Genomic DNA, 24,953 nt, shown 5'->3' on the forward strand with positions numbered 1-24,953 from the left:
AATACAAAGGTTTTTACTTCTTCACTCCTTGAGAACGTTCATTTCCATAATGTAAAAAGGACACTGTTACTTAATTGCAACCTGAATCTGTGTGCATATAAACGAGACCATGGTTATGACCACATTCACTATTCTATAAAACTTTGCTTCATATAATCTTCAATCATGAATGGGTCAACCATTTTAGAAAACTCTGATACTAGTGTATTCTCACAAGGTTTCAAAATTAAATAGGTTTAAAAATTAATGTCAAAATGCAATCCCCCAGGAACCTTGACTAGTGACACTCATACATAATAGCACAGAAAGCAGATAAATAAATCTATAGTATTATTACAATAATTCAGAAATATCAAAAGAACAAAGTCAAGTGAATTTACATGGTTTATCATAAGTTTACGATTTACACAGCGTTCTTTTTGTTATGTACACAGAGTTCATAGTTCATATAATATTGAAAAAAGAAATCTGTACAAGCATTAGGCATTACATAAGTCTACTATTCTGCATCTGCTGCATGGGCCAATAGTACAGACTTAAAAAAGATACATTACATTGTAGCCAAAGAAGAGTTGCTGGATGTAAATTACTCGAGTCGAATCTTATTTAGCTTCTTCTTTATTTGCCCATTTAATAATGTGAGATGTAAATAGCATGTCCAGCAAGCAATTTAGAGCTGAGGAATCTGAAGAGTAAAAAGAAGCCCCACACTGCAGGAGAAGACATGAGACTGAGTCACATAGTCCTATGGCAACTAATGGGAGACTGTTCTTTAGGTCTTCAGTATTAGCTGCTGAATGCCTGAGTTCTTGAAGAACTGTCATGATAAACTTCATTTCTTCAGGAGCTATCACGTGAAGCCAGCATTGTTTCAGGAAGACAACACCCATTCTTTTCTTCAGGAACATTTGGAGCAATTCTGTTCTTCAGAAGCTTCCACATGAATGCTGTTCTTACAGGAACATGCATGTGCTAAATTCGGTTCTTAAGCAACATAATGTGTGAATTCTGTTCTCGAGGAAGTCACAAAAGGCCAGATTTCTGGGTGTTCTCCAAGACCTCTTCATAGAGCCAGCTGTGGCTGAACTCCTCCGATTGCTCCATCAGCTGGAACAGGTGTTTGTACTCTTCCGGAAACAAGTGTCCAGTCAGGGTGTTCTCCAGAAGGCCCATCTTCTGCATGATCTTCAATCCACTGTCTGGACTCCAAGAACTGAATGGCAGGGGCAGGGAATGAGTGCCAAAGAACAGGAAGCACGCTCAAGCTCAACTTAGATTAAAGCAGGTACAACCAAGCGTGTCCAAGAGGAAGAGATGATCCTTTCTCCCTATTCCTTTACAGGTGGCATAGTCTAGTAGACAGCTGTAACTAAGCACATCAAACTTAGCTCACTAGTTAAATTAAATTGGAAGTAAAATTAGCATGAGGGACTACAATCGGTTTGAATGCAATGAAAGTGTAAACCATGTGAAAGGCCAGTTATTGCTTAACATTGTATCCTTTCAGTTTTAACACTGTATGAAGTCATTTCCAGTTTCAGTGAAAGTACAAGCATTTTTATGCATTAAAAAAACCTTTTCTGTAATAAAACTACAGAACAAGTGTATGGGTGCACGAGTATTAAACTATTCTGATAGACTCATCCTATATTTAATAATAACCCAAGGAAACTCTTCCCATGGCGATGGACCATGGTGGTCACTACAGGGCTGACTACTCACTTGAGCCTGTCCACCAGCAGGGCTTTCCTCTTGGCCATGCACTGCTTGACCATCATGATCAATGTGGCGCCGTTCGCAGGGGTGAGGTGAGCCGTGAACAGGCTCGGGCGAGGGGTCAGCCTCACCAGGCACAGGTGGTCGTTCGGGAGCTGTGTTTGGCAAGACGAAAAGGGCTGTCAATTAAGTAGTTTTTCTTTGCACTGAAAGCACTGGAGAAATGCGGTTTAAGGGATAACACAGGATTACAACAAAAAATTAATTACTGAAGAAAATCCTGCATGTCATTTAAGAGTTTTACGTATTTTGTGGTTTGTGCTAGACGATGATCCCACTTTTCAGAACTGAAAAGCTAGTCAGCGAGTCAAATAGGGTATTATCTCAAGGGTATCAGTGGCAGAGGCTAAATGGGCTTTACAATTCAATTTTCTTTTCATGTACAAACCACACTTTTGCACTCAAATGCTTTATTTGTTGCTTTTTTAGCTGATAGGGAGAGCTACAGTATGTGTGGATTAAGTGGCCACTACTTGGTGACACTTTGTATTTCATGAGGAAAAACTTGATACACATCAATATATATATATATATATATATATATATATATATATATATAATTTCCATTTTTGACAGCACTTTTCCTTTAACACCTACAATACAATTTCTGCGCAGAGCAATTTAATGAAAAACAATGCTGAGATCTTTGGTCAGTTCACTGGCTTCTCCATTAAACACACATATATTTACAACTTAATCTAGCTCATGTTATTGAGCACACAATTTTTCCATTAGTACTACTGGAGAAGTACACACAAAAAACTCAGTAGTCTGAACACATAAAACTGAACTCTAAACAGAAATAACCAGCATGCTATATGACAGGCTACTCTTTGGTGTGTGCCTGCACTCAGTACAAATGCACTACTAGAACACACTGCTTACTCTGCTTTTCTGGATTGCCAATCCACCGTGTTTGGATACCGTCACAAAAGATGACCACGGCTCCTAACGATCAAAAACAATGCGTTAAAAATTCAGCTTGAAGACCAAAGGGCACAAAAACCATATTTCCAAAAACATGCATTTTCCACACGATTCTTTTCCAGAAAATGTCTCAGATAAGAATACGAAAAGCTCAAATACGGCTTACATATCCTATTAATTTTCAATGACATAGGGTAAATTTATAATTTGCAAGGTGTTACTTTTTGTATTACAAGGGCTTGTTTTGCAAGGTGAACGTAAAAGATAAAATGTAGGATATAACTTTCAAAATATTTTGTGTGAACAAATGCACACACTTGTGGCCTCAAACCTCAAAAAAGACTATAACAGAAATACATTCGTTGACATTTTTACAGAGGGATACAATGGTTGATGCCTACTTCAGCAGTTACCTGTGTGTGCGTGTGTGTGCACATTCATTAATTTATACTTGACTTTTTTTCTACCGTGACAATGTGAACAAGACTAGAGAGACTCTTCATGACTGTACATATGGTAATTAAGTTTCTTACAGGGATTTGGTGGAAAACATAGGATGATGGGGGTTTCAGTTCATTCATTTGATCTCACCTTGTGAAGCAGCTCAATATCGCAAGCCATCTGCCACAGCGTGCTTAAAGCCTGATAACTCTGAAATTCCCCTGGTCTGGATACGAGTTTCTAAATACGGAATTAGGACAAGACACAACTCAGGATCAGCCAATATACTCTGAATTTACCAGTATATTTAACATATGCTAATCATAAGGCATTTACCATTTTGCACAAGTTGTTTGATGAGGGGTTCAGGGATGCCAATGGGAGTCAGCAGATGGTATTATATTATACTTTTGTAATTCTTCATTCTTATATAATTCACAATATAAATACATTGATGACACAAAACAAGATGTAGACTATGAACATATCCAGTGGTTGTCCCAAATGTATTTCTTCTACTCTTCCTCAATTTCAAAAAAAGCCAAAGCTACTTTTCCCCTCAGTCGGCCTTGTATCTGGGTCATTTGAGATTCGACCCTTGAGAAACAACACAAATGCTCGCTATACTCTTGAATCGAATGTGCCCTGCGGCTCGACGCGGTAACCGCGGTGACCTGCTGGGCCGGCTCACCGTGTACTCCTTCTCGCTGATGAACATGATGATCTCCACGCGGCCGTAGCGGAAGATGGAGAGGCGCTGGAACAGGGAGTAGACCAGCTTCCACAGCATGTTCCTCTCGTTCCTCTGGGAGAAGATCCCCACCACCTTCACCGGCACGTCTGGAGACAGAACGGACGGGCCGATTTTAAGGGTGTGGTGGAGGTGTGGTTTTGACGGACTCACATACACTTACTTATCGGTTTACTGTCTGGTTTGCTGGTTCAAGACCCCCCCCTCAAATGGAAGGGACTTACTAAGGGAATTATGTTGCTTTGAATACCATTGAATCATTATTTTCCCACTCTTGGATAATTTGTTTGACCAAATATTCAAAGCCAGTTTAAATACACATAGGCCAGTTTAAATGCACATAGGCCTAAACACAACATAATTGATCATGCAACATACAGAGTGCCACGAGTAAGCACAACAATATAAAATTATCAATCAAAATATATCAAAACATCAGAAAATAGCCTTAAAAAAATAAGTTTTAATGGTTTCTAACCGCAGCCTTATGCAGCCACAATTCTGATATAAAATGTGTGTAAACAAACACGCTGGGTTAACGTTATGGATAAAATGAATAGCAAGCTATTTCATGTTAGCGAAATAGCTGTTTCAGACAGAATCCCCTGAATTTTATGTTTTCACCCGTATCTACCAGTACAATTTTGTTCTTCCTTGTTCCTTGTTTGCAGCTTTGCGACTTTGTCAGCCTCACCTGCGGTCCAAGGCACCTCGGAGATGCCCAGGTCAGTGAAGAGCTTCTCAGAGTACATGGCGGGGGGCCTCATGGACCCGTGCCCGAGCGGGTCCAGCTTGAAGAAGTCGCAGTGCACCACCTCCAGCTGCCCGTCCAGACTGCTCTCCAGGGCCTTCAGAAAACAAGGGCACCAGAAGTGGGTAACATGGGGTGAGGTGGCCTTACAGACTCAGAATAACAAGGGCACAGGAAGTGGATAACATGGGGTGAGGTGGCTTTACGGATTCAGAATAACAAGGGCACAGGAAGTGGGTAACCCAGGGTGAAGTGGCCTTACAGATTCAGAATAACAAGGGCACAGGAAGTGGGTAACATGGGGTAAGGAGGCCTTACAGACTCAGAATAACAAAGGCACAGGAAGTGGGTAACACAGAGTGAGGTGGCTTTACGGATTCAGAATAACTTGACAGAGAGCTCTGTATTCTTGTACATAACCTACGAAACGACAATGCTTAGCTAGCCCCTCGTTGGCTAGCTAACTTGAACAGACACTAATCTTACAGAACCCCTTAGAAATCTCTCTGGCATTCCCCTGACTAGTCATGGTGTAGGCTTCTCCTGTTGGGGCAGGACCTCCAAAGCAGCTTATAAATATATTAAATAAGCTAGGTATATTATTCATTGGTAATAGTATAGTATAGTAGCCTATATTATTAGTATTTATTACCCATCTGGGTCTCTGCGGAAGCCTAAAAGGGAAACCTCTCCTTTCACCTATATGTCCCATGGTGGTGGTTATTCTTATTATGCTTTAAATGGTAAATGGACTGCATTTATATAGCGCTTTTATCCAAAGCGCTTTACAATTGATGCCTCTCATTCGCCAGAGCAGTTAGGGGTTAGGTGTCTTGCTCAAGGACACTTCGACACGCCCAGGGCGGGGTTTGAACCGCCAACCCTCCGACTGCCAGACAATCGCTCTTACCTCCTGAGCTATGTCGCCCCGTTAAAAGCATCTGATTAATCCTGCAGCCCTACTGAGCACTAACTATAAGGGGCCAGATTTGGATTTTTAATTTATATGATGTGCTGGGCACTTGGACTGTTGAGACTCTGTGTAGCGCTGTGAGATAAACAGGCTCACCTGCAGCTCAGGTAGGAAGGACTTTGCACTCTCTAGCGCCACCAGTCTCTGAGCTCCAGAGTTCAGCAGCGTCCGTGTTAGCACACCAGGGCCTGGGTGGACACAGAACATAAAGAGTATCAACAAACACACACATGTATACCTACAAATGCACACAAACACACACTCACATGCACAAACAAACACAATGTACACACAAACAAAGAAACAAACAACAAAAGCTGACTAATAAGCACAAATACACAAAATTATAGAAACAAACACACACACACACACAACAAACATACATACACTAACAAACACACATACACACACACAAGAGAACAATAAAACAAGATTTTGACACATAAAACACACGCTCAAGCCAGAAGCTCATATAATACCGGGGTTGCATTCGAAGATGACGGCCTTCCCATCCGCCAGGTCTCCTTCCAGGCGGTCGGCCACCAGCTGGGCGAGGGCTGGGTCCACGATGAAGCGGCGGAGGCTCTTGCAGGCCTGCGCCTTGCGGGTGTTCTCCTCCACTTCCCCGAGGTCCAGAAAGTCGTACCTGCAGAGCGGGCGGCACTGGCCCTTCAGGGAGGCGGCCACCGCGGACAGGTTCCTCTGGTTGACCCCCAGGTCCGGAGACACGCGGTCCGCTTTGCACGACGGGACCTGAGCCTTCCGACTGGCCACGGAGAGCGGGTCCATGGCGTACGCCCGCGACTGGGTGAGGACGGGGACGGGCGCGTTCGCCAGCAGGTACCTCGGTTGTGTGTGGCTACAGGCAGTCCTCACTGCCAGAACCAGGAGTCTGGAGCTGGAGGCAGACATCTTGGGCTGATGTCAGTACCTGTGAAGGTAAAACACCACTGATGTCTCCATGTCACAGATGAAGTTCTCCTTTAATTAAGATTTAGCGATGTGCCAGTTACATTTCAGGAGTGTTCGCGAGGTTGCAACTCATACTCAATCCATATAATGGAAACACTCATATCAAACATAAAACTAAATAAATTAATAAGGGAACATAGACAATAAATATACATAAATATACATTGTATAGACATGGAGGTTTGATGTTCCTACAGTTTAAAACTCCAGTCACTCAAACTAATTCAATTTTTTCTGCTCGCTGGTGTATGCTGGTTGCCGTACAAAATAAAGCAAGTGCCCAGCTATGTGGAAACCCACCAAATTCTAGTTCAGTCATTACTGTCCAAGGAAGAAACACTGAGGTACCGTTTAGCCACTGCCAGAATGGATTTACACGAAGTACATTCCAGGCGTTCATAAAAGGGTTTAAGGAGTTCGGCTAAATACTGAAGAAAAAGATATGACCATGCGCTTATAACTGCTACGCATGTAGTATACGTGTCCTGACAACGGTTGAGAAAAATTTGACTCTCGGTACGTAATCGTTTTCCAGTCTATTTATTTGCTACCGAAAACACTGAGGTAAGGGGAAAAAGCCGAAAAGCTTCGCTAACGGTCTTGCGGATTAGATCCACATGCAGAAGTTGTATCGCTAGCTAACACAGAACACATTACTGCTAGCTTGCAAGTGACCAAACCTGTGTGGTGCCTATATAACTAACTAAGCGAGCTAGATGGCTAGCTAACAGTTACATTTGAAATCCTAAAGTGCAAGAAAGCTGAATTTCAAAACTCATTACCTTTATCGTATTTCTTTGTGCTCTAATGTGATTCTGTAATCACATTCACAGATACTCCAAGAGGTACATCCCGACCTCCCTCGCAACGCGGTGACATTGAACAAGCATGTTGTTGACCGTGGTTGCTTTCGCAATACATCAGCGACGTCGGGGGACACCTCTGACGACATCACGTGATAGTTCGGAAATGGCCGAAAACTACCGATTATAACCACCAATCTTCATCATACAGAAAAAATAGCCAGCAATTGCATTGTAGTAGACCTGGAAAAAAAAAAACATTCTTGTCAAGTTTAAACTAATGTTAAAACAATAAATAAACCGTCATTGTGTAATTTGAGATGAACTACGTTCCCTTTAGAAAAACGTAACATTTAAAACAAAGCAGAAATAAAACTTTTTATAAAAACTGTTTAGAACATCCTTTCTGTTTATATTGTAGGCCTAAATCCATTGCCCATTTATTTTAAACCTACAGTCAAACTTAAATTGACTAGTAGTCAACCTTTTTGGAACAGGAATTCTGTCAAGTGTGAGTATGAAGTCCAATTAAGGCTGTCTATACTATTTAGCTTAACAGTCAGGTTTCATTGTGATTTAATGGACGTTAATGGCAGGCTAGTGAACTGCCTATTTTTGGCAACATTCAAGATGCAATTCAGATACATTATTATGTCTGAAAGTTATCATTTTGAATAAAATGAAAGATTAATTTTTTTATCAGTCTTTACATGAATATGTTTTTTCAGTTTTTCGGAGGACCCCCTGGCCATAGGACTCTTTCATAGACCCCAGGGGTATCCCCAAATCCCTGTTTGTCAGACCCGAGGGGAGCTGCAGTGTCTCCACACTCAGACATTACTAATTTCAAGTCCCAGATTGTCATTTAATGGCTCACCTCCAGGCCCTCCTCAGGTCTTCAGTTCTGACCTCATTTCCAACACAAGTCATGGGCAAAGGTTTGTTCGGAATTCATCCTTAAATTTGACTGACAATTAAATGCAAGTACTTATATTTTCTCTGTAACGTTTGGTGAGTTCAGCACATACCAAACTCTGAATCCTGGATGTCCATGATTGAAATTTGTATTGATATGTATATGATGTCACTGCCCGCTCATGTGCAGGAGCTTGTTGTCACAAAATACAACTTGGGGAAATCTGAGTAAGAGCATAATAGCTGAAGATGTATTCCACCCATGGAAGCTTTTTGATGTTTTATTTAATTTATCCAAGCATATGCAAATCAAAAATAAAGGTAAAGTGTAGCTACAACAATGAGGGGGGGAAAAATATTAACAAACAAACAAAAAAATGTTGCATGTTATTTCATTAGGAGTTCATGGGGTACAGTAGTTCATGATGACGATGAGGAATTAATATAGCCTACCCTTTCAGCGACATCGGCTTCTTTCGTAAATCATGGGATAACGTCAGAGATGTCCGCTTAGTCCCCGACTTTACAGAGTCGCTTAATTTGAACGTTGTCGACGAAGTCTGATAGCCTTTCTGATTGGTCTTTACTTGTGTCGATATAAAGAGGCGGAACTTTTCTCTGTCATATGACAGTGCTAGCTGCTATGGCTGCGTCCACACCAGTCAGTCCATAACCATACAATTGCACGTGCGTGGTCCTGTCCTGTGTCGGTTTTTGAAATCAACTTGCATGCCATGGCACAAAAAGTGGAACGGTTCTGCAGTCCCGGGAAAGGGAATGGTTTACGCGCTGTTAGCTCGCTAAAAGCCGGAGAACTGTTGTTTTCAGCTGAGCCTTTTGCATGCACCGTTTCCAAGAGAGTAATTAAATCTACATGTGAGAACTGCTTGTCAAGGTAAGACGGCTTGGTAGCTTTCTGGGTATCAGTCTTTATGTATTAATTAATTAATTTCGGCAATTTCTTTAAGACCACGATAAAACTGTTGCAATCGGGCGGGTGTTGCAGCTGTTTGTTTTTGGCGCCTTTGCCTCATTCGGCTTGAAGAAGCCACTCCTGCACCCTGGAATTAGTTCTGAATTATTTAAAATTCTTAATCACACAGTGCCCCCAGACGTTATCATTTTAAGTTGCTTTACATTTTGCACATCTATACTTTATGGAATAAAGGAGTGTCGTTCCTTTCCCGTAAAAGATTCATGGCTTCCCACAATAATTCTTAAATTCAACTAAATTAAATAAATTAAACTAGCCTACCTTATTTAAGTTACTTACGTGCTACTACATCAAACAACGCCAGATCGTGGTCATTATGTTAGATTGTTTATCCGTGACTATTGAGAAGGTAGCTATGCAAAATTGGATTTTTGTGGCATTTTACAGCGATGCCTCAATTAGTACCGGAGTAGCCATGTTTGCTCAGATCACATCAAATGTCAGACAGCATTGGCAAGATCCTTGATTGATATCGTGGTGATTACGATGTTGCTATTTCGCTGTCATCTGTCCGTATACTGCTACTGACAGTTTACTCATGTACTATTTAAAAAAAGTACATACAAAAAAGTAAAACCTTTGCGCAGCAGTGACCACCTTTTGTCGGTCCAAATTCTTACTTTTTTCTCCCCATCTTGGAATGCTCAACAGCTGCAACACTAGCCGCAACACCCGTCATCAATTAAAAAGAACGTAGACACTGATTAGCCCAAAGCACCCTTTGCCTCCACTATTCCCTTTTCCGCCACTATTTCCTTTTCCAATCCACCAGGGTCGCCCACCTATTGCTTCAGTGGCATTTCATGCTCAATTATTTCCGGCAGATTAGGCGCCCAATGTACCACTGTTCTCGTTACTGCATGATGAGGTGTGGTATACAAATTACATTACATTACATTACATTACATTCATTTGGCAGACGCTTTTATCCAAAGCGACGTACAAGAAGTGCATTTTCATGATCGTAGACAACTGCTGAACACGGGTTCAGTAAGGTACAATTACTTATTTTGTACAGCTATTTCTAGCTGAGAACAATGAACACTATCCTGGTCTAACATCTGCAAAGCCAAACTAGGCAGAAGATTAAGCTAGAGTATTAGGACAAATACAATTTACCAAGAAGTGCAGGGATGGGGCAACATATAACAAGTGACAAGGAAAAAAGGGTATTTTTTTTATTTATTTATTTTTTTTTAATATATATACACAGCATGGTGGTGGTTATTCTAGGTATAGTCTGAAGAGATGAGTCTTCAGGCCACGGCGGAAGATGGATAGTGAGGGGGAGGTTCGGAGAGGGACGGGGAGTTCGTTCCACCACTGGGGAGCTAGGGTGGAGAAGCTCTGTGATCCCTTTGGGCGGGTGGGAGGGGTTACAAGACGCCCTGCTGCTGCAGAGCGGAGTGGTCGAGCAGGCACATAGAATTGAGTCATGTCCTGCAAGTAGATGGGGGCTGTCCTGTTGGCGGCAGTGTAGGCAAGGGTCAGGGCTTTGAATCGGATCCTGGCCGTCATCCCAGAGGAATTTTCTTTTAAAACCATTAGCCTGTATATTTCTTGATAGTCTTTCGCACAGATGATATTTGAAGTAACTTGGCCCTGTGTGTAGAAGCATAGGCTACGTACAGTAGCCTACATTGGGGCAAACGTCTGGATATGCGTGTTATATTCAATAGTTCGGCTATGTAATCGGCTTCAATATTTCTAATTCAATCTGTATTTCTGTTTTTATGTTTTTGTGCTGTGTTTGTTAAAAGTAAGTAATAATAGTAATGCATATAAATGTATGCTATGCGAGAGACATGCGTAGGCCTGCATATGAATACATGCAAACACACATAGGCCTACATTCTAGCTGAATGAAAACATAGGCATGGATTCAGTCATTTTTCTTTTACCTTGAGTGACAAATACGTGGAAGTGTTTATATTTTTGAATTGAAGTGTTTTTTATGGGGTGTCGTGTTCACAACAGATCTAGTTATTGTTTGTATGTCGGTAGAGGATCTATAGGGCTAACTTACATTAATTTAGAAATGTGGCATTGCAGGATAGCTACAACGTTAAACTTGGTTAAAATTCTGAAAGCGAAAGTAAGTGTGGGTATATTTTAATTTTTATAAATGAGTTTCCTGCAAATATTTTTACAATTGCAAAAACAATAGGTTCAGTTTGAGGCAGTTATTAGTTAGCAAGCGAGCAGGCCAGTGTAACTGCTCTGAGATTACCCTGAGTCCGAGGGGGGATTTGAACCCTTGCCTGTCTCCTGTCCTTTGATCCCATTGGCAAACATGTTACCCAGCCAGCTACTAGTGAAGTAGCCACCTGGCTGCAAATTTGAAAAGTAAAAAATGTATGGACTTCTGTATGTCTCCATTTTGCCCGTGTCTCTCTCTTTATTGGCTGATGTAGCTAAATGTCCAATGGTGTGCCGTATTGTTTGTGGGCCTGTAGCATTTGTGATCATGTAATTGCCAGGAAAAAGGAGGAGGAAAAAGCAAAATCCCCTTAGTTTAGAGCTTTATTGTGTGGACGTGTGAAGCTGTGTGTGAATTCTGTCGCTTGGCATGAGGACAGAAGGTACAGAAATGAATGTTTTAAGTGCAGAGAGTCTGTGGTCATTGTGGATATTTCTGTAGACAACCCTGAAATGTGCCAGACTCTCAGTGCTGTATAGGCCTAACTTGCTGGGATTGCATACCTGTCATCCCAATTGTGGCCACCGAGTGACAGTGTTGATCTCTTCTTTTTACAGGTCATGTAGAAAATAAGAAAGTAATGATTAACATTATACAGTCATGTTTAATTTTTCTGATGTTTTCCTCCACCATAGATGAATACGCTGCTAATATCTTATTTATAAGAAAACAAATATGTGTATTTGCATATATATCGGCACATGATGCATATGTCCAGGGAACCTGCTCAAGCCAACTTTAAAATGATTTAAAACGGCATTTGACTATGCCTTGTGTAAAAACATGAAAAAAGGGACTAACTGGTAAAGCTGTAACGTGATACAAATCCTTTTTGTTTTTGGAAAAACATTTTAGGATTTACGCCCAACAGGGTTAATGAAGAGGATGCGGTTGTATTTATAAATATTGGTCTTTGGAGGGCACTGTTGGTCTGCTATTCTTGTGTATTTGGTAAAATCACTACGGTTAAAAAAGGGCTTTAAAATCATTAACTATTCATTTGTGCTAAAATGTTCATTTTACGTGTGATTGTGTTACTGGTCATTTTGTCTTTTTTCCTCACTCAGTTCGGACGTGTAATACTAATATTTATTTTGGGGAGTTTACATGCCACAATTTAGTAATGCAGAACATGTTGGTGTATGTTGCACTGTGTTATTCACTTGGATGGCTCCCTTATCCTTGGCAATTAAGGCATGTAGGTCACTAATTATCCAGGTATATTGCAAGATGTATGCTACCATTTTGGTGAACTAGCTTCCCAAAGGGTATATTTGCAGTACCTCATCTGGGACTTAAATCTGCTACTTCCAAAATGGTGCCAAATTCCGCTCTGTCCTCCATGGAGCATCATCACTCGCCTACAAGCAAGAGGTAAAATTTCCCAGAATCCCTTACAGAGTTTGAAAAGGCTGTTGGTCATGAATGAGATTTCTTGTTGTGCTGTGGAAGTGCGCCGGCTGCCCCAGATTCCAGTCCCGTTTTATTGCATTTCGTCCCTCTGGGGACACGGCTGTGGTCATTTCCCTGTTTCCCCAGTGTCAACGCTGTTGAGCTCTCGTGTCATTATGTCTCGCTGACCTGCTGCAAAAAAAAACAGCAGCCTGAAAAACAGCGCACTCACGGACACACAAAATCGGTATGGGCATAGACCACTCAGCCATTTTGTGTGTCTGTGTGAGTGTGCTGTTTTTTTCCGGATGTATTTACCTTGTCAGGTTTTGTGCTGTTGGTTAGAAAAAAACATGTACAATATTATCTCAGTTGTACAGTGATGTATGCGGTGCATTGCTCTAAGTGCTGTACTTCCAATATCTGCTGGTCTTTGATCTCGTTTGGGCAGTGCTTTGAATAGCCTACCTGTTACCTGCTGCCTCAAGTTCAGGCCCTCTTTATTGCAGGAAAGGCATTGGCTGTCTATCTAATCCCATCATTTATGTTTGGGCCTATTTGCTTAACTGAGATCTTATCAAATTTGGATACTACACAAGTGAATGAAATTAGATATTAAGAAATAGTTTTGAAATAATGCAGAAATAGTCTTGAAATAATGCCCTAGTACTAATCAGTTTTGCCATAAAACAAGCAGCTTGATTAAAAGGATGCAATTTGAAATAAAGAAGTAAAGTGCAATAATTGGAAATTTGAGCTTCAAATGCTGCAGTGAATAGGAGCAATTTGAGATCTAAGGGGTTGGGAAGAGGTGGGTTTTTGCAAGTTTTTGGTTTGATATATTTTGGTCCCTTTGCACCTCTAAATTTGCACCTCTGCTGATTTTGTTTCAGTTTATCATTCATTATAATCTACTGCTGAGCTACAGTAATGCAGCCACAGTAAAGCTGCCCTGGGTTTTTGTCTTTGAAGACATGTTTGTTTCTTTATCACGGCTGTATTGTGTCTTCGTTGCAAGAGCTGTACGCTACCAATTTCGCCGATGTTTGTTTGTATCAAAACGAGCTCTCTCCACTATCATTTCAGCATCAATTAAAGCAAGGCTTCGCTTGTAATCAGACTTGTTTATATCTTTCATCTTTTGTTTTTTCTTTATTTTCTTTTTTGTTTTTCAGTTTGTCTCTTGCCCGGTTTTGTTTATGGCTGGTTTTTACGCCCCGGCTTTTGTTTTGTCTTCCACGCTTTGAAGATGCACTGGCATAATCTTGATGGGCAGTTCGAGGACATTTTTGCATGGAGGGGTTGCAAGTACAAATGCTGAATTGTCATGTTTATTCAGAATTGTCATCCCCAGACCTCTAACTGGTGTCTTTCTCACACTTTCTCCTCTGAGGCACCCTGTAACTAATTTATACTTATCTACAGGCCTCTGCTCATCAATGCAGTCATGCAGTCCTGGGGTCAAGTAAAGCTTGCTATAGGTGTATTCATTGAGAAGTAAAAAAAAGAAGTATTATTCAAATGCAACAAATTTTAGCAGTGTACTGTACAGGTTGGCAACATCATTGACTTGAATACATTCCATTTTTAATAGGCCTATTTTTAAATCCTTACTGTCCTGCGACAATCCTCAGCAACCGAGAGGGGGCGGCTCCTATGTACCAACAATTACTTTTGTCCAGGGCTATAACCGGATCAAAATCTTTACTGATGTCAGCAGAATCACTGGTCACATCAGATTACTGTTAGGCTCATGAAGACAGTATTTTTAAGTGTCAAAACATGGGTGAATTTGGTTAAATGCAGAAAATTCCTGGACATTGTTAATGGAAAAGATGATTTCTGAAGACCGGTGTCATCTCTTTTCTTTGTAGCCCAATGAACTGATTACCTTGCTAGTTGCTGCAGCATTTGTAAGATGTCACGGCTGAGACAACGTCTTGAATAATTGGAGATGCAAAACATTATAAATGCCTGTTTTAGAAGTGTAATAACAATCCATAATATATAGTAGTGTATGTGCATTACTTGCATGGTTATGAATCAATCAATTTTACTGTAGGAAATGTTTTGAAGTGTCTTTTCCAACAACGAGACAGAAGAGGAACATGCACCACTGAACTTAATCTACATGCAATATACATGCAATTGTCCGCTCACTCTGAAATGCAGAACTGTGAAGCAGATGCTTCAGGCATTTTTGCCTTGCTAATTTTCTTTATTGTGTAATTATCACTTTAAACGGTGCGCAGAAATCTTAAGGGAAATTGTGTGTGTGCGTGCATGTGCTCCATAATATTTGGGACAAAGACGGACAAAGTACTAAACAAGTCTACTTTCATTTACATAACATTCATATGTCCCATACATTATGGTGCGCTGAAATGGGTACCATAATGTATTAAAAGCGCTGTAAATTCAACATGGTGAAACCAAAATGTTTAAAAATACACTAATAAAACTTTAACCACGCTTTAACCACATGTGAATTATTTGATTATAGCTCTAAAATTGTGGAGTACAGAGCCAAATTTAAGTTGTCCCAAACATTATGGAGCTCTCTCTCTTCCCCCTCTCTCTCTCACACACACACACACACACAGGCATCATATATTTATTGCATTAGATTTTGGATATATGTCACGAGAACATATGAGAACTTGATAAGTAGCTGTTCAAATGGGTAGTTGTTGATCATTATAGTTCATTTTCATTTAAAATGTTTCTTCCTTCCATCATAGAAGATTAGTGGCTATTCAAGCTGCTGTAGCTGACTTTGTAATGAGTTTACTGTCTGGAGTTTTAATTCTCATTAATACTATCACTTTCTTTAACTTCCTCTCTCTCACTTTCTCTGTCTTTCTCTTCAGTCTTAGTCTCTCTTGCTTCATTTAATCAGCTTCATCAGCATAGCATTAATACTTTATAATGTGCCATAAGAAGGCCTACGTTTTATACCTCCAGCTCAGGTTGAAATGGGAAACGATTAGTTGGCCAGATTTACACATACCATTTTGACAGTACAGTACTCATTCATATGGGAAGTTAACCTACAGATGTTTATAAATGAGCAAATTTGCTAGTTTTAAATAGTTGAGAATATTGCACCTCAAAGGAAAATGGTCAAGATTGACCCAATTTATTAAATTTGTTTGTCCTTTTGCATGCTTTGCTGAAAAAATGGTTGGGGTTCAAATTTAATGTTACAGATTCATATCTGGCAAGAAAAGAACAGGCTGAATTTGACACGTGAAAAGAGTGCATTATCAGCGAAGATATGTTTTTTGGAGCTAGGTGACATTGCTCTATTTTGTGTTTTCGCTCCATTTTAAATGCCCATTCATATTTGTTGGCCTGCCTCATCTGTAACGTCCTCCACTGATTTCTGATGAGACGTGTAGATTCTTCTTCTCTGTTCAGAGTCTGAGTCTCATGCATTCATTGTTTGTGAGGATGTAGTTCATGCCCTGCCTTGTGAGGCTGGCAGGCACAGTCACCTCTGGCACAGTCAGGATTCAATGCTGGGCACAGGACACGTCTCCGCACTGGAACAATGATTTAGCAGTATGAGCCAATCAACCCCTGTGTATGATTTTGAATTGAATAGTTCTGGTTAACAGCAGTTCCTTTGATTGCAGTTTGTCCTGGTTTGAATAACTATTGAATTAATTATACAATGGTTTTATAATAATGAATGAAAATGAATATCACATTCACCTTTATTGCCTTTTGAACGCAGTCCCCAAATTAGGGACAATTGCTTGATTCATGCCTGCACTTGTGAGGGTGTAAAAGCTTTGTTTTAAAAAATTTTTTTTTTATTTCAGTATGCATAGTGAGCCACTGTAAGCCAATATGTCAGTATGTGTGTTTTTTTTTTTTTTTGGTCTCGCATCATAAATGTCTTTAAATGTCGTGAAATTACTCCACTAGCAGGATTTCCCTGGCCATCTGCTTTCAACTGGTGAAATGGTAGTCGGCGGAACAAAAGAGAATCTAAAGAAGCAACATCTTGCAAAACAAAAGAGATTGACACCCCATGGGTCTGGATTTCAGCTTCTGTTTTGAAATGTTCTGCATCCCTCCTTTACATCATAAAATCAATTTTAGGATGCCAATTTAAAACTGCAATCTTTGAGGGATCTCTTTCCAGACCTGGAAAAATCTGCCCGGGTCATACATTTTGTGTCAACAAGGCAGACGCATCCACTCCCGAACCGGTAATCCCCAAACTGGTGTGCATTTATTAGAGTGTGGAATAGATGGGGAATGCAAATGTTTGCCTTCGAGCAGTCCTGTATCTGAATGAAAAGGGATGCAAACAAGATGACTTGCAGGCTACCTAACATTTTAACCTAATTAAACCACAGCTGCTTCAGTTAGTAGTCAGAGTCAGAACATGTACTGTGCGTCGACTGTCCCAAAGGTTTTGAACGGCTTTCTCGCTAGTAAGCCAATGATGTTATAGGCCTACTGCTAGCTATCGTAATAAATAGCTAGTTGACCATACTTGTGTTTAGATAGTAGAAGGTGAGTGCAGATGCCTTGGTAAAGTTTAGATGTTGAGAGAGCAAGCAAAAAAATAGCCTGGCCAGCTATCAATCCATCTTTGAAGCTAAATTTAGAAACTCTTAGCCTTGGTCTTCAGAAGCTAGTTTTTTCTGATTGTATCAGTGACTAAAGTATTAAAAACAAACATAGAAAGCTCACTGACCGTATCTAATCTAAAGCTGCTTGTATGCAATTTAAATTTTAAATCCGGTTGTTTTTGGATGATGGCATAATTACAGTATTTGACAAAAGAAGCCTCTTATCACCCTCTGTGGGCTTGCTACAGAAGTATGAATAAAGTTTCAAATTCTGCAGCATTCATTATTCTGAGGATTAACTTTATGATTACCTCCTCTCACATCCTGTCCACACCACCCACTGTTGTGAAATTCATGCCCGACAAAACTAACAAGTGTTAGGACATGTGGTTAATGTAGTGACAAGAAGGTTCGGGGTGAGGTATGTAAGAGATCCATACAATGAGGAAAGTTGTTTGTTACACCTTTCCAGAGTGGAGGGAATAATAAAATGCAAAAAATATTTAATTCGGCTGCAGTTTGCCTTTAAAAAGAAAATATATTTCAGTACAAGAAATTCAGTGACCATAGACTTTTCATTTTTTCCCAAGCCTTCAAAAGTTCCCGAATGTTGAGGCAAACTGGCATGTTTTTAATTAAAAAAAAACATTCCAGTTCATTAAATAATAAATATGCTTAATTTTTAACATAAATTAAGCATATGGCATGACTGAGCATAAAAAAAAGTTGTTGTCGTTATTGTACTGTAAAACTAATGAAACAATTAATGAGATTGTTTTTGCTTTCTGAAGTAACTGATTTTTTTACATTATAAATTTATTTTCAAGAAAAAAAAGAAATTGGTTTCACAGTTATTGGCAAGTCTGTGATTAGTGGTTGGTGGGAGGCTCGAACCATTGCTCCATACACAACCTTTCAACATCCTTGATATAGGGTTTGTGGCTATGTACTACAATTTTAAATTCAGAACACATACGATAAAGTCCAGAGACTGAGGTAGCCATTGTTAAAAAAACTGATTTTCTTGGCACACAACCATTTCTATGACATTATAATTTATGATATTATAAATTATTGTTATTCCATGTATTTTATAGCTCTGTGTAATCACAAGAAAAAAAATGAGTTTGACATTCTTTCCTTGATTTAAATATTGATCATGACTGCACAGCGTATACCTTTAACGCAGAAATGATTTAGGTCTATGTATTTAGATTAATATTAATAACCAGAGTAGTGAAGGTCAAGGGTCGGCTGGCGTAGATGAGGAATAGTAAAGCAAGGGGATCGAACGCGAGTTAGATTTATTGTTCTACTGACGGCCTCTGCATGCAAAAGTGGGTGTGGCCTGTCTGTCCAACAGTGTCTGCACTAAGCCATAGATTGTCTTCACCCTGATACATCTTGCAAATCATTGGCCTCAAAAATATCTAATTAGGCACAATTGATTGAATGTTTTCCGTGACTTTGAGGAAAGTTAGAGGTAAATGTCAATCATTTTCACTTCCTGGTTGGCCTGTGTTTTGGGGTGAGGCACTTGGGCAACCAGATTCCATGGATGTACCTTTAAGACAGGCACTTAACTGCAATGGCTTCAATAAATCATTAATATGTATGAAACTAAATAAACAATCCTGTGATCAGAGGTGACATGGAGAGAGAGAAAGTAAGAGGGAATAGCCTGCATCCTGTCAGTCGTAGTCACAATGTTCAAATGATGGTTATGTTCAAACAATAAATGTAAATCTTTTCAAACAAACTACCACACAGCAGGAGTTGTGTCCAGCTGAAATCCTAGCTCTTGGTTCATTGTTGGCCACCCATGGTCCCGAATGCCAGCCTCACTGTACCAATGGCAACAGTGGCCAGGACTGTTGGGGTAAGATGCACAATTAGCCGTAACATCACTTGAGGGAGGTTTTAAGTTGAAACCGTGTTTCCCCCATCTCATTGTGCAGCTCTGGAGAGTTGGGCTCTTGCTGTGTGCTTGCTCTAGCTGAATGGCTTTCCAGCACAGTGACCACACTTCACCTTATGCCGAGTGGAGAACTAGCAGTACTTGGAGGATGCATCTAGTTGAGGCTGTCTTTCAAACTTAGGCCTACGGTTATTGGGAGGAGGAATGAAAAAGGGAGAACAGAACCTTAAGACAATAAGTCCTGAATGAGAACGTCCTCTAAGCAATGATGTGAGAAGGATGGAGACTTTTGTCATTTCTGGGGAACGTAGGGCATTTTAGGGACACCATTAAGTATGGCTGCAGACAGTTGTCCCAGTTGTGACAGAGAACGACTGGGGAGGAAAAAAAGGAGAGGAAAAAAAGGAGAGAAAGGAGGTTTTAAGTCTGCAGATAAAAAGGAGAAAAGAAGTGTCCGCTTCCCCCCCCCCCCCCCCATTTTTGATTTCTGACTTGTTTATTTGAACAAATTCAGCAGGGCATTTGAGAGGAAATTGGAGTCACATCAAAGATAAGGGTAATCACTCCTGCTCTTGTTTGGCATAATGTTGTTTATTTCAAAAGGTTTTTAATGGCTGTTAGGACGGTGGGGGTGGCACCCTTTCCCTCTAGGGGCCGAGTCTATTCATCTCGGCTCCTCTCAAACGGGGAGCGTGAAGGGGACACAGCCATCGGGCTTGTGGGCGGAAAATGGCCTGACGCAGTACGCCGGATTTGCATTCACTCTTGCAGGGGGAACAGCTACAACACATTTAGCGTAATTGTTTTCAAGCTTTCTAAGTCTTAAAAAAGTGACCTTTTGGTTCAAAATGAGTTTGAATGGTTGTCGTTTGGAGAAAAAATACTTCTGAGAAACAAGTGAGGATTTTGGACCTCACTTGAAACCCAATGTAGCATAAATGTGTTGTCATGTGATCGCCTCCCCCTCCCTTCGGTGGACCTGCTCTCTGTTGCACCTACGGAAAGTCTAGGTACATACAGTACAGCTACATGAAAGCTGCGTTCAGATTCTTTGGAAGATTTCCTCTCTTCCCCACCTTGCTTCCCTTGCTTGTTTTCAGGACATTTCCTGGAGAGAACCTGAGGAAATGAGAGCAGAGGGAGATGTTCATAAAATTTGGACGTCCTTGGTCACTAATGTACAGTGCCTCTAAAAAGTATTCGCCCCTTCCTGATTTCCTTTATTGCGTATTTGTAACCTTGGATGTTTTCAGATATCAGATGTTTCCCTTTGTCTAATATAAAGGATCTGACATTGTATCCCTTACTGAAGAAGACAATTGAGGCAAAGCACTTGTTGCCGTCATTTGTTCATTAAACAATTTGAATATTCTCTGTCATGGGAGCCAGTTAGCCCCCTTCTATGATGCCTATGAAGGAAGGAAGGAATGATGGATTCAGTCAATCATCCTTTATTTGTATATTTATATTTCATGCACCTTAGTGCAACACAAAGTGCTTCACAATGAATTAAAAGAACAGATGAATTAAAAACATAAAAGGCATTAAAAGTATTAAAAGAAATACAATAGAAGTAAAAGATGCAATAAAATTAATAGACTTAAAATAAAATAAGATCTAAAAATGAAACAAATGTTAAAACGGGACCAGAAGGAATTACTGTAAAAGCAGTGCTCATATGTTCCTTTATAAAACCATCCAAGGACTGGACAGCCCTTAGACCCTCTGGCAGACTATTCCAAAGGCTGGGGCCATAGACACTAAATGATGCCATGCCAAAGGTCTGAGTACTGTATTTAGGTATGAATAAAAGGTTACTGCCAGAGAGTCTGAGAGCCCTGTTGGATACATACCTTAAAAGGAAGTCCGATGGGTAGGGAGGTGCTAGGCCATGTAGAGACGTTGAAACTAAAAGAATCAATCCTAAAACAAATAGGCAGCCAATGTGCAAGTTGTGTGCTCTCTTTTTGGTTTTAGTCTATAAATGAGCGGCAGAGTTTTGGACTAACTAGGCTAATTGATAATGGACAATGACAAACCAGGAAAAGGGCATTACAATAGTCAATTCTGCTCATAACAAATTGCATGTATTAGTTTCTCAGCACTCTCCTGTGTTCAAAATGGATCATAGATTTAAGATGATAAAAAGCCGATTTCTTTGTCTGCTTAATGTGTGTTTCAAAGGTTAGCTGACGGTCCATGATCCCAACAACGTTCTTGACCTTATTTTTTGTCATAGTCTGTTAGAAACTCTAGTGAAGTGACAAATGTTTCTCTTTGGGTCTTTGAGCCCACTAGAAGCACCTTGTCATTTGCGTTCACGTACTTGCGTAGGATATGTTTCCAGCCTCAGACTTTCTCAGAGCACTAAAACCATTTTTAAAACCGAGGTGGGTATAGTGTCTACAAGATTGGCTGAGGACTTGAGTTCCGTAACAACTTTGCACAGCAGGTCATGATTAATAATTTCAAAACCGTTTAAGAAAACTCTGCATGGTGGAATAGGGGTGCTCAATTACATCAAGCTCCTGGGTAGGATTTTTATATCCGTATGAATATTTTCAACTTTGTCTTGGAAAAAAGCTAATTCTGTGCATTTTGATATTGAGAAAGATTGCTTGTGGGCATTGGGTGGATGGGGAAAGCAGTCGATAGTGGAGAAGAGCTTTCTTGGGTTGTTATAATTATCAGTTATTATTTTTGAAAAATGCTGCGGTCTGGCTGACAATGGCCTTATTGAAAGCAGTCTGTCTGTAAATATGTCATAAAACACCTGTGATTTAGTTTTCCTCCATCTCTGCTCCACCCTACAACATCGCTTAAGCTCCAAGGTGGTCTCTGTTTTGAGAAAATGTTTTTACCTTAAGAGAAGCTGCAGAGTCAATAGTAGTTTTTAGTATGGAGTTCAAATGATTTTCTGTGCAGGTTGTCTTCGTAATGTACGTGCATGAACAGGGAGTCCTGCATCTCTCGCATGGGGCGACATAGCTCAGGAGTTGAGAGCGGTTGTCTGGCAGTTGGAGAGTTGCCGGTTCAATCCCCACCCTGGGCGTGTCGAAGTGTCCCTGAGCAAGACACCTAACCCCTAACTGCTCTGGTGAATGAGAGGCATCAATTGTAAAGCGCTTTGGATAAAAGCGCTATATAAATGCAGCCCATTTACCATTTGCCATTTACCAGTCGCAGGAAGTCAATACATACACCGATGGGACGCATTGGTACGTTCACCTATAGAACGTTTATGTGCACGTACAGGGACCCACGTTTCTATTAAAGGAAAATGCCCTCAAATCTGACTTTTCCCTCCGTGTCACCAGTGAAGTCAAAATAAATCCACCCGCCATTACTAATATCGATTTAGGAATCAGCGCAGATCCGTTCGTGTGTGCCGTATGTTATTCGCACTTAATTCATTTCATCCATTCGCGGGCATTCGCATTGTTTTGACTTCTTAATAAAATGCGTAATGACATATGAGCCAGTGCCCCCTCTCTTCCCTCGGTGGTGTGCAAAAGACAGCTCAACGCAGATCTCAAGCAAATTATTCATTTTCTCCCTACAGATAAATATCTGCAGAACAGGATGAAAGAAGCACCGCGGATTCAGTCGGTCGTGAAGCATACAAATAACCACTTTAGATAAGGTGGGGGAGGAGGGGGACGCAGCGTTTACAGGAAGTATTCATCTCAAAAGGACAAATGAAAGCAGCAGCCTCGATTAGGCAGGCAAAATTTTTCCTCTCGTAGCACCGACACGTTGGCTGCTTTTAAAATCTTAAAACCGTGCCATCATGCATTTATACTTTGTGCGCGAGCGCATGATCATGTAATGAGAGCACAATACAAGCATGCCACAAATACTGAACTTTGGCAAAAATGTTGCATAATAAATGGAAATTGCCTGGAAAGTAATGCTTTAAGTGCTGATGTCAAGTATACAATAGAATTATGAATTATGTACAGTAATTTAAAGAAGACAGACTTTAATGGATATATATTAAGTGACACATTCCATGTGTATTAAGTGGAATGTACATTCACTTTTGTTAAGTGTGGACCTTTCTCACCTGAACCGCTTAGGGTTTTGCTTGTACTTGTGGTTGATATTAGAAGTACACCGTCTGATATTCCTGAGTAGCTCGGTACGAGTGCTGAGCCCTTCGCCACTGCACGTTGGATCCGGGGCTGTGCCATTAGCAGACTGAGACTGGGAGTCACTAATACCCTCTCCACACCAGGGGTTAGGGTTTGAGTAACTCGTCTAGGCATTCTCACACATTGTTCAACAGTGTTTTCCCAGTGTTTTTTTTTTCATTTGGCACTTCTAAGCTAGCATAGAAACCGGAGTTGTTTGAGATGGGGGGAAAAAAAAGGTTAGGGGACAGGGTTCATGTTAGTTATTGAGACTGCTAACTAATCATGGAATTGAATGTTAGTACAATAGCCTCTTACCACATCTCATTTTAGTTCATATGGGGGATGAAGTGTTATTAACTGGCATTCAACATATCCAGCTTTAATGCTTTTTGTTTCTTTTAATTTTTATGTAAGTTTATTAATGTTTCTCACTTTGAATGCATGTCATTAACTGAGCTAATGTTAGTATAAGGCAGGGCTGCTCAGCCCTGTTCCTGGAAATCTACCATCCTGCATGTTTTCACTCCAACCCTAACAAATGACACCCCCTTCAACAGCTAGAGATCTTGTTGAGCTGCTAATTTGTAGAATCAGGTGTGCCAAATTCGGGTTGGCACATCTGATTCTAATATTATGGTGAGTAGTGATGGTGAAGCAAGTAGCAGTGTTTGCATTTATGGTTTGTGTCTCCAGCAATAACATAGTATATAGCTAGTTACCTATCACTATGTGCCTATACCTCTGCGATTGATTATAGTTTATATGTCTAGGCACTTTCGTAGCTTATAGTTAGCTCTCGCTATCTGTCACTAGTTGTGCAAATAGTTATTTTTTATAGTAGAATCAATTCTAAAACTGAATCAATTCTAAAGCTTAGGAGATGAATCTTCATCCAATGCTTAATCTAATGTTTGTTGACATTTTTTATTGGGTGATACTGATAATAAAGTAAGAAGTAAAAGACTTTGTTTTTCATGCATTTAATGTCAGAGGTAAACAGCGGTATCTGGCAAAATAGACTTCTTTTGGACAAGAATATTTCTGAAGAAGAAATTATTGAAATTCTCACCTGTCTGGGAAAGCGTGAAAACCTAATGCTGAACCCTGTCAAGTTACTGCAGCTATGACTTCTTCCTTGGATATGACTAGCACCCACAGGCTACCAGCATATTTGCCACTGTCATGTTGAATCGGAATGTGCTTTGCTCATTAAAAGGCATAGAATACATTTTTACAGAATACATTACATGTTGTCTCTGTATACTGTAGGCTATTATTTGCCATTCAGTACGACATTTTGTTTTACGAACTGAATGGAAAATTATGTGCATGAGAAATGACACGCTATAAGAGTGAACAAAAAACAATCATCAAGTAAAAAAAAAAACCAAAAGTGCATTATAATTACTGATAGG

At 40.2% G+C, this 24,953-nt stretch overlaps 2 protein-coding genes across 2 annotated transcripts in view; one reads left to right on the forward strand and one right to left on the reverse strand.

The window, feature by feature from the left end:
* Positions 1–371: 371 nt before the first annotated feature.
* On the reverse strand, positions 372–7,534 carry tfb2m (transcription factor B2, mitochondrial). Its single transcript, XM_064332153.1, has 9 exons — positions 7,374–7,534; positions 6,099–6,550; positions 5,716–5,807; positions 4,590–4,743; positions 3,836–3,984; positions 3,295–3,384; positions 2,662–2,724; positions 1,723–1,871; positions 372–1,213 (listed from the first exon to the last, which is right to left on the reverse strand). Exons 2-9 carry the CDS (start codon positions 6,529–6,531, stop codon positions 1,024–1,026), a joined length of 1,320 nt encoding a protein of 439 aa, XP_064188223.1. The 5' UTR covers positions 6,532–6,550; positions 7,374–7,534; the 3' UTR covers positions 372–1,023.
* A 1,398-nt stretch (positions 7,535–8,932) lies between these two features.
* smyd3 (SET and MYND domain containing 3) overlaps positions 8,933–24,953 on the forward strand; it is a 195,879-nt gene continuing 179,858 nt past the window's right edge. Inside the window, exon 1 of the mRNA XM_064332178.1 lies at positions 8,933–9,204. Within this exon, the coding sequence (XP_064188248.1) occupies positions 9,044–9,204 (161 nt within the window). The 5' untranslated portion in view covers positions 8,933–9,043. The remainder of the gene's footprint in view (positions 9,205–24,953) is intronic.

This window comes from Anguilla rostrata, chromosome 1, assembly GCF_018555375.3.
Source record: "Anguilla rostrata isolate EN2019 chromosome 1, ASM1855537v3, whole genome shotgun sequence".
In the NCBI taxonomy this organism is placed as follows: domain Eukaryota; kingdom Metazoa; phylum Chordata; class Actinopteri; order Anguilliformes; family Anguillidae; genus Anguilla; species Anguilla rostrata.

Coding starts and splice junctions, on each gene's coding strand:
- tfb2m (XM_064332153.1), bottom strand. CDS start 6,531: ATGTCTGCCTCCAGCTCCAGACTCCTGGTTCTGGCAGTGAGGACTGCC. Junction 3,385..3,835: donor TCAGCGAGAAGGAGTACACG/GTGAGCCGGCCC, acceptor TTCCGTATTTAG/AAACTCGTATCCAGACCAGG. Junction 2,725..3,294: donor ATATTGAGCTGCTTCACAAG/GTGAGATCAAAT, acceptor TTTGATCGTTAG/GAGCCGTGGTCATCTTTTGT.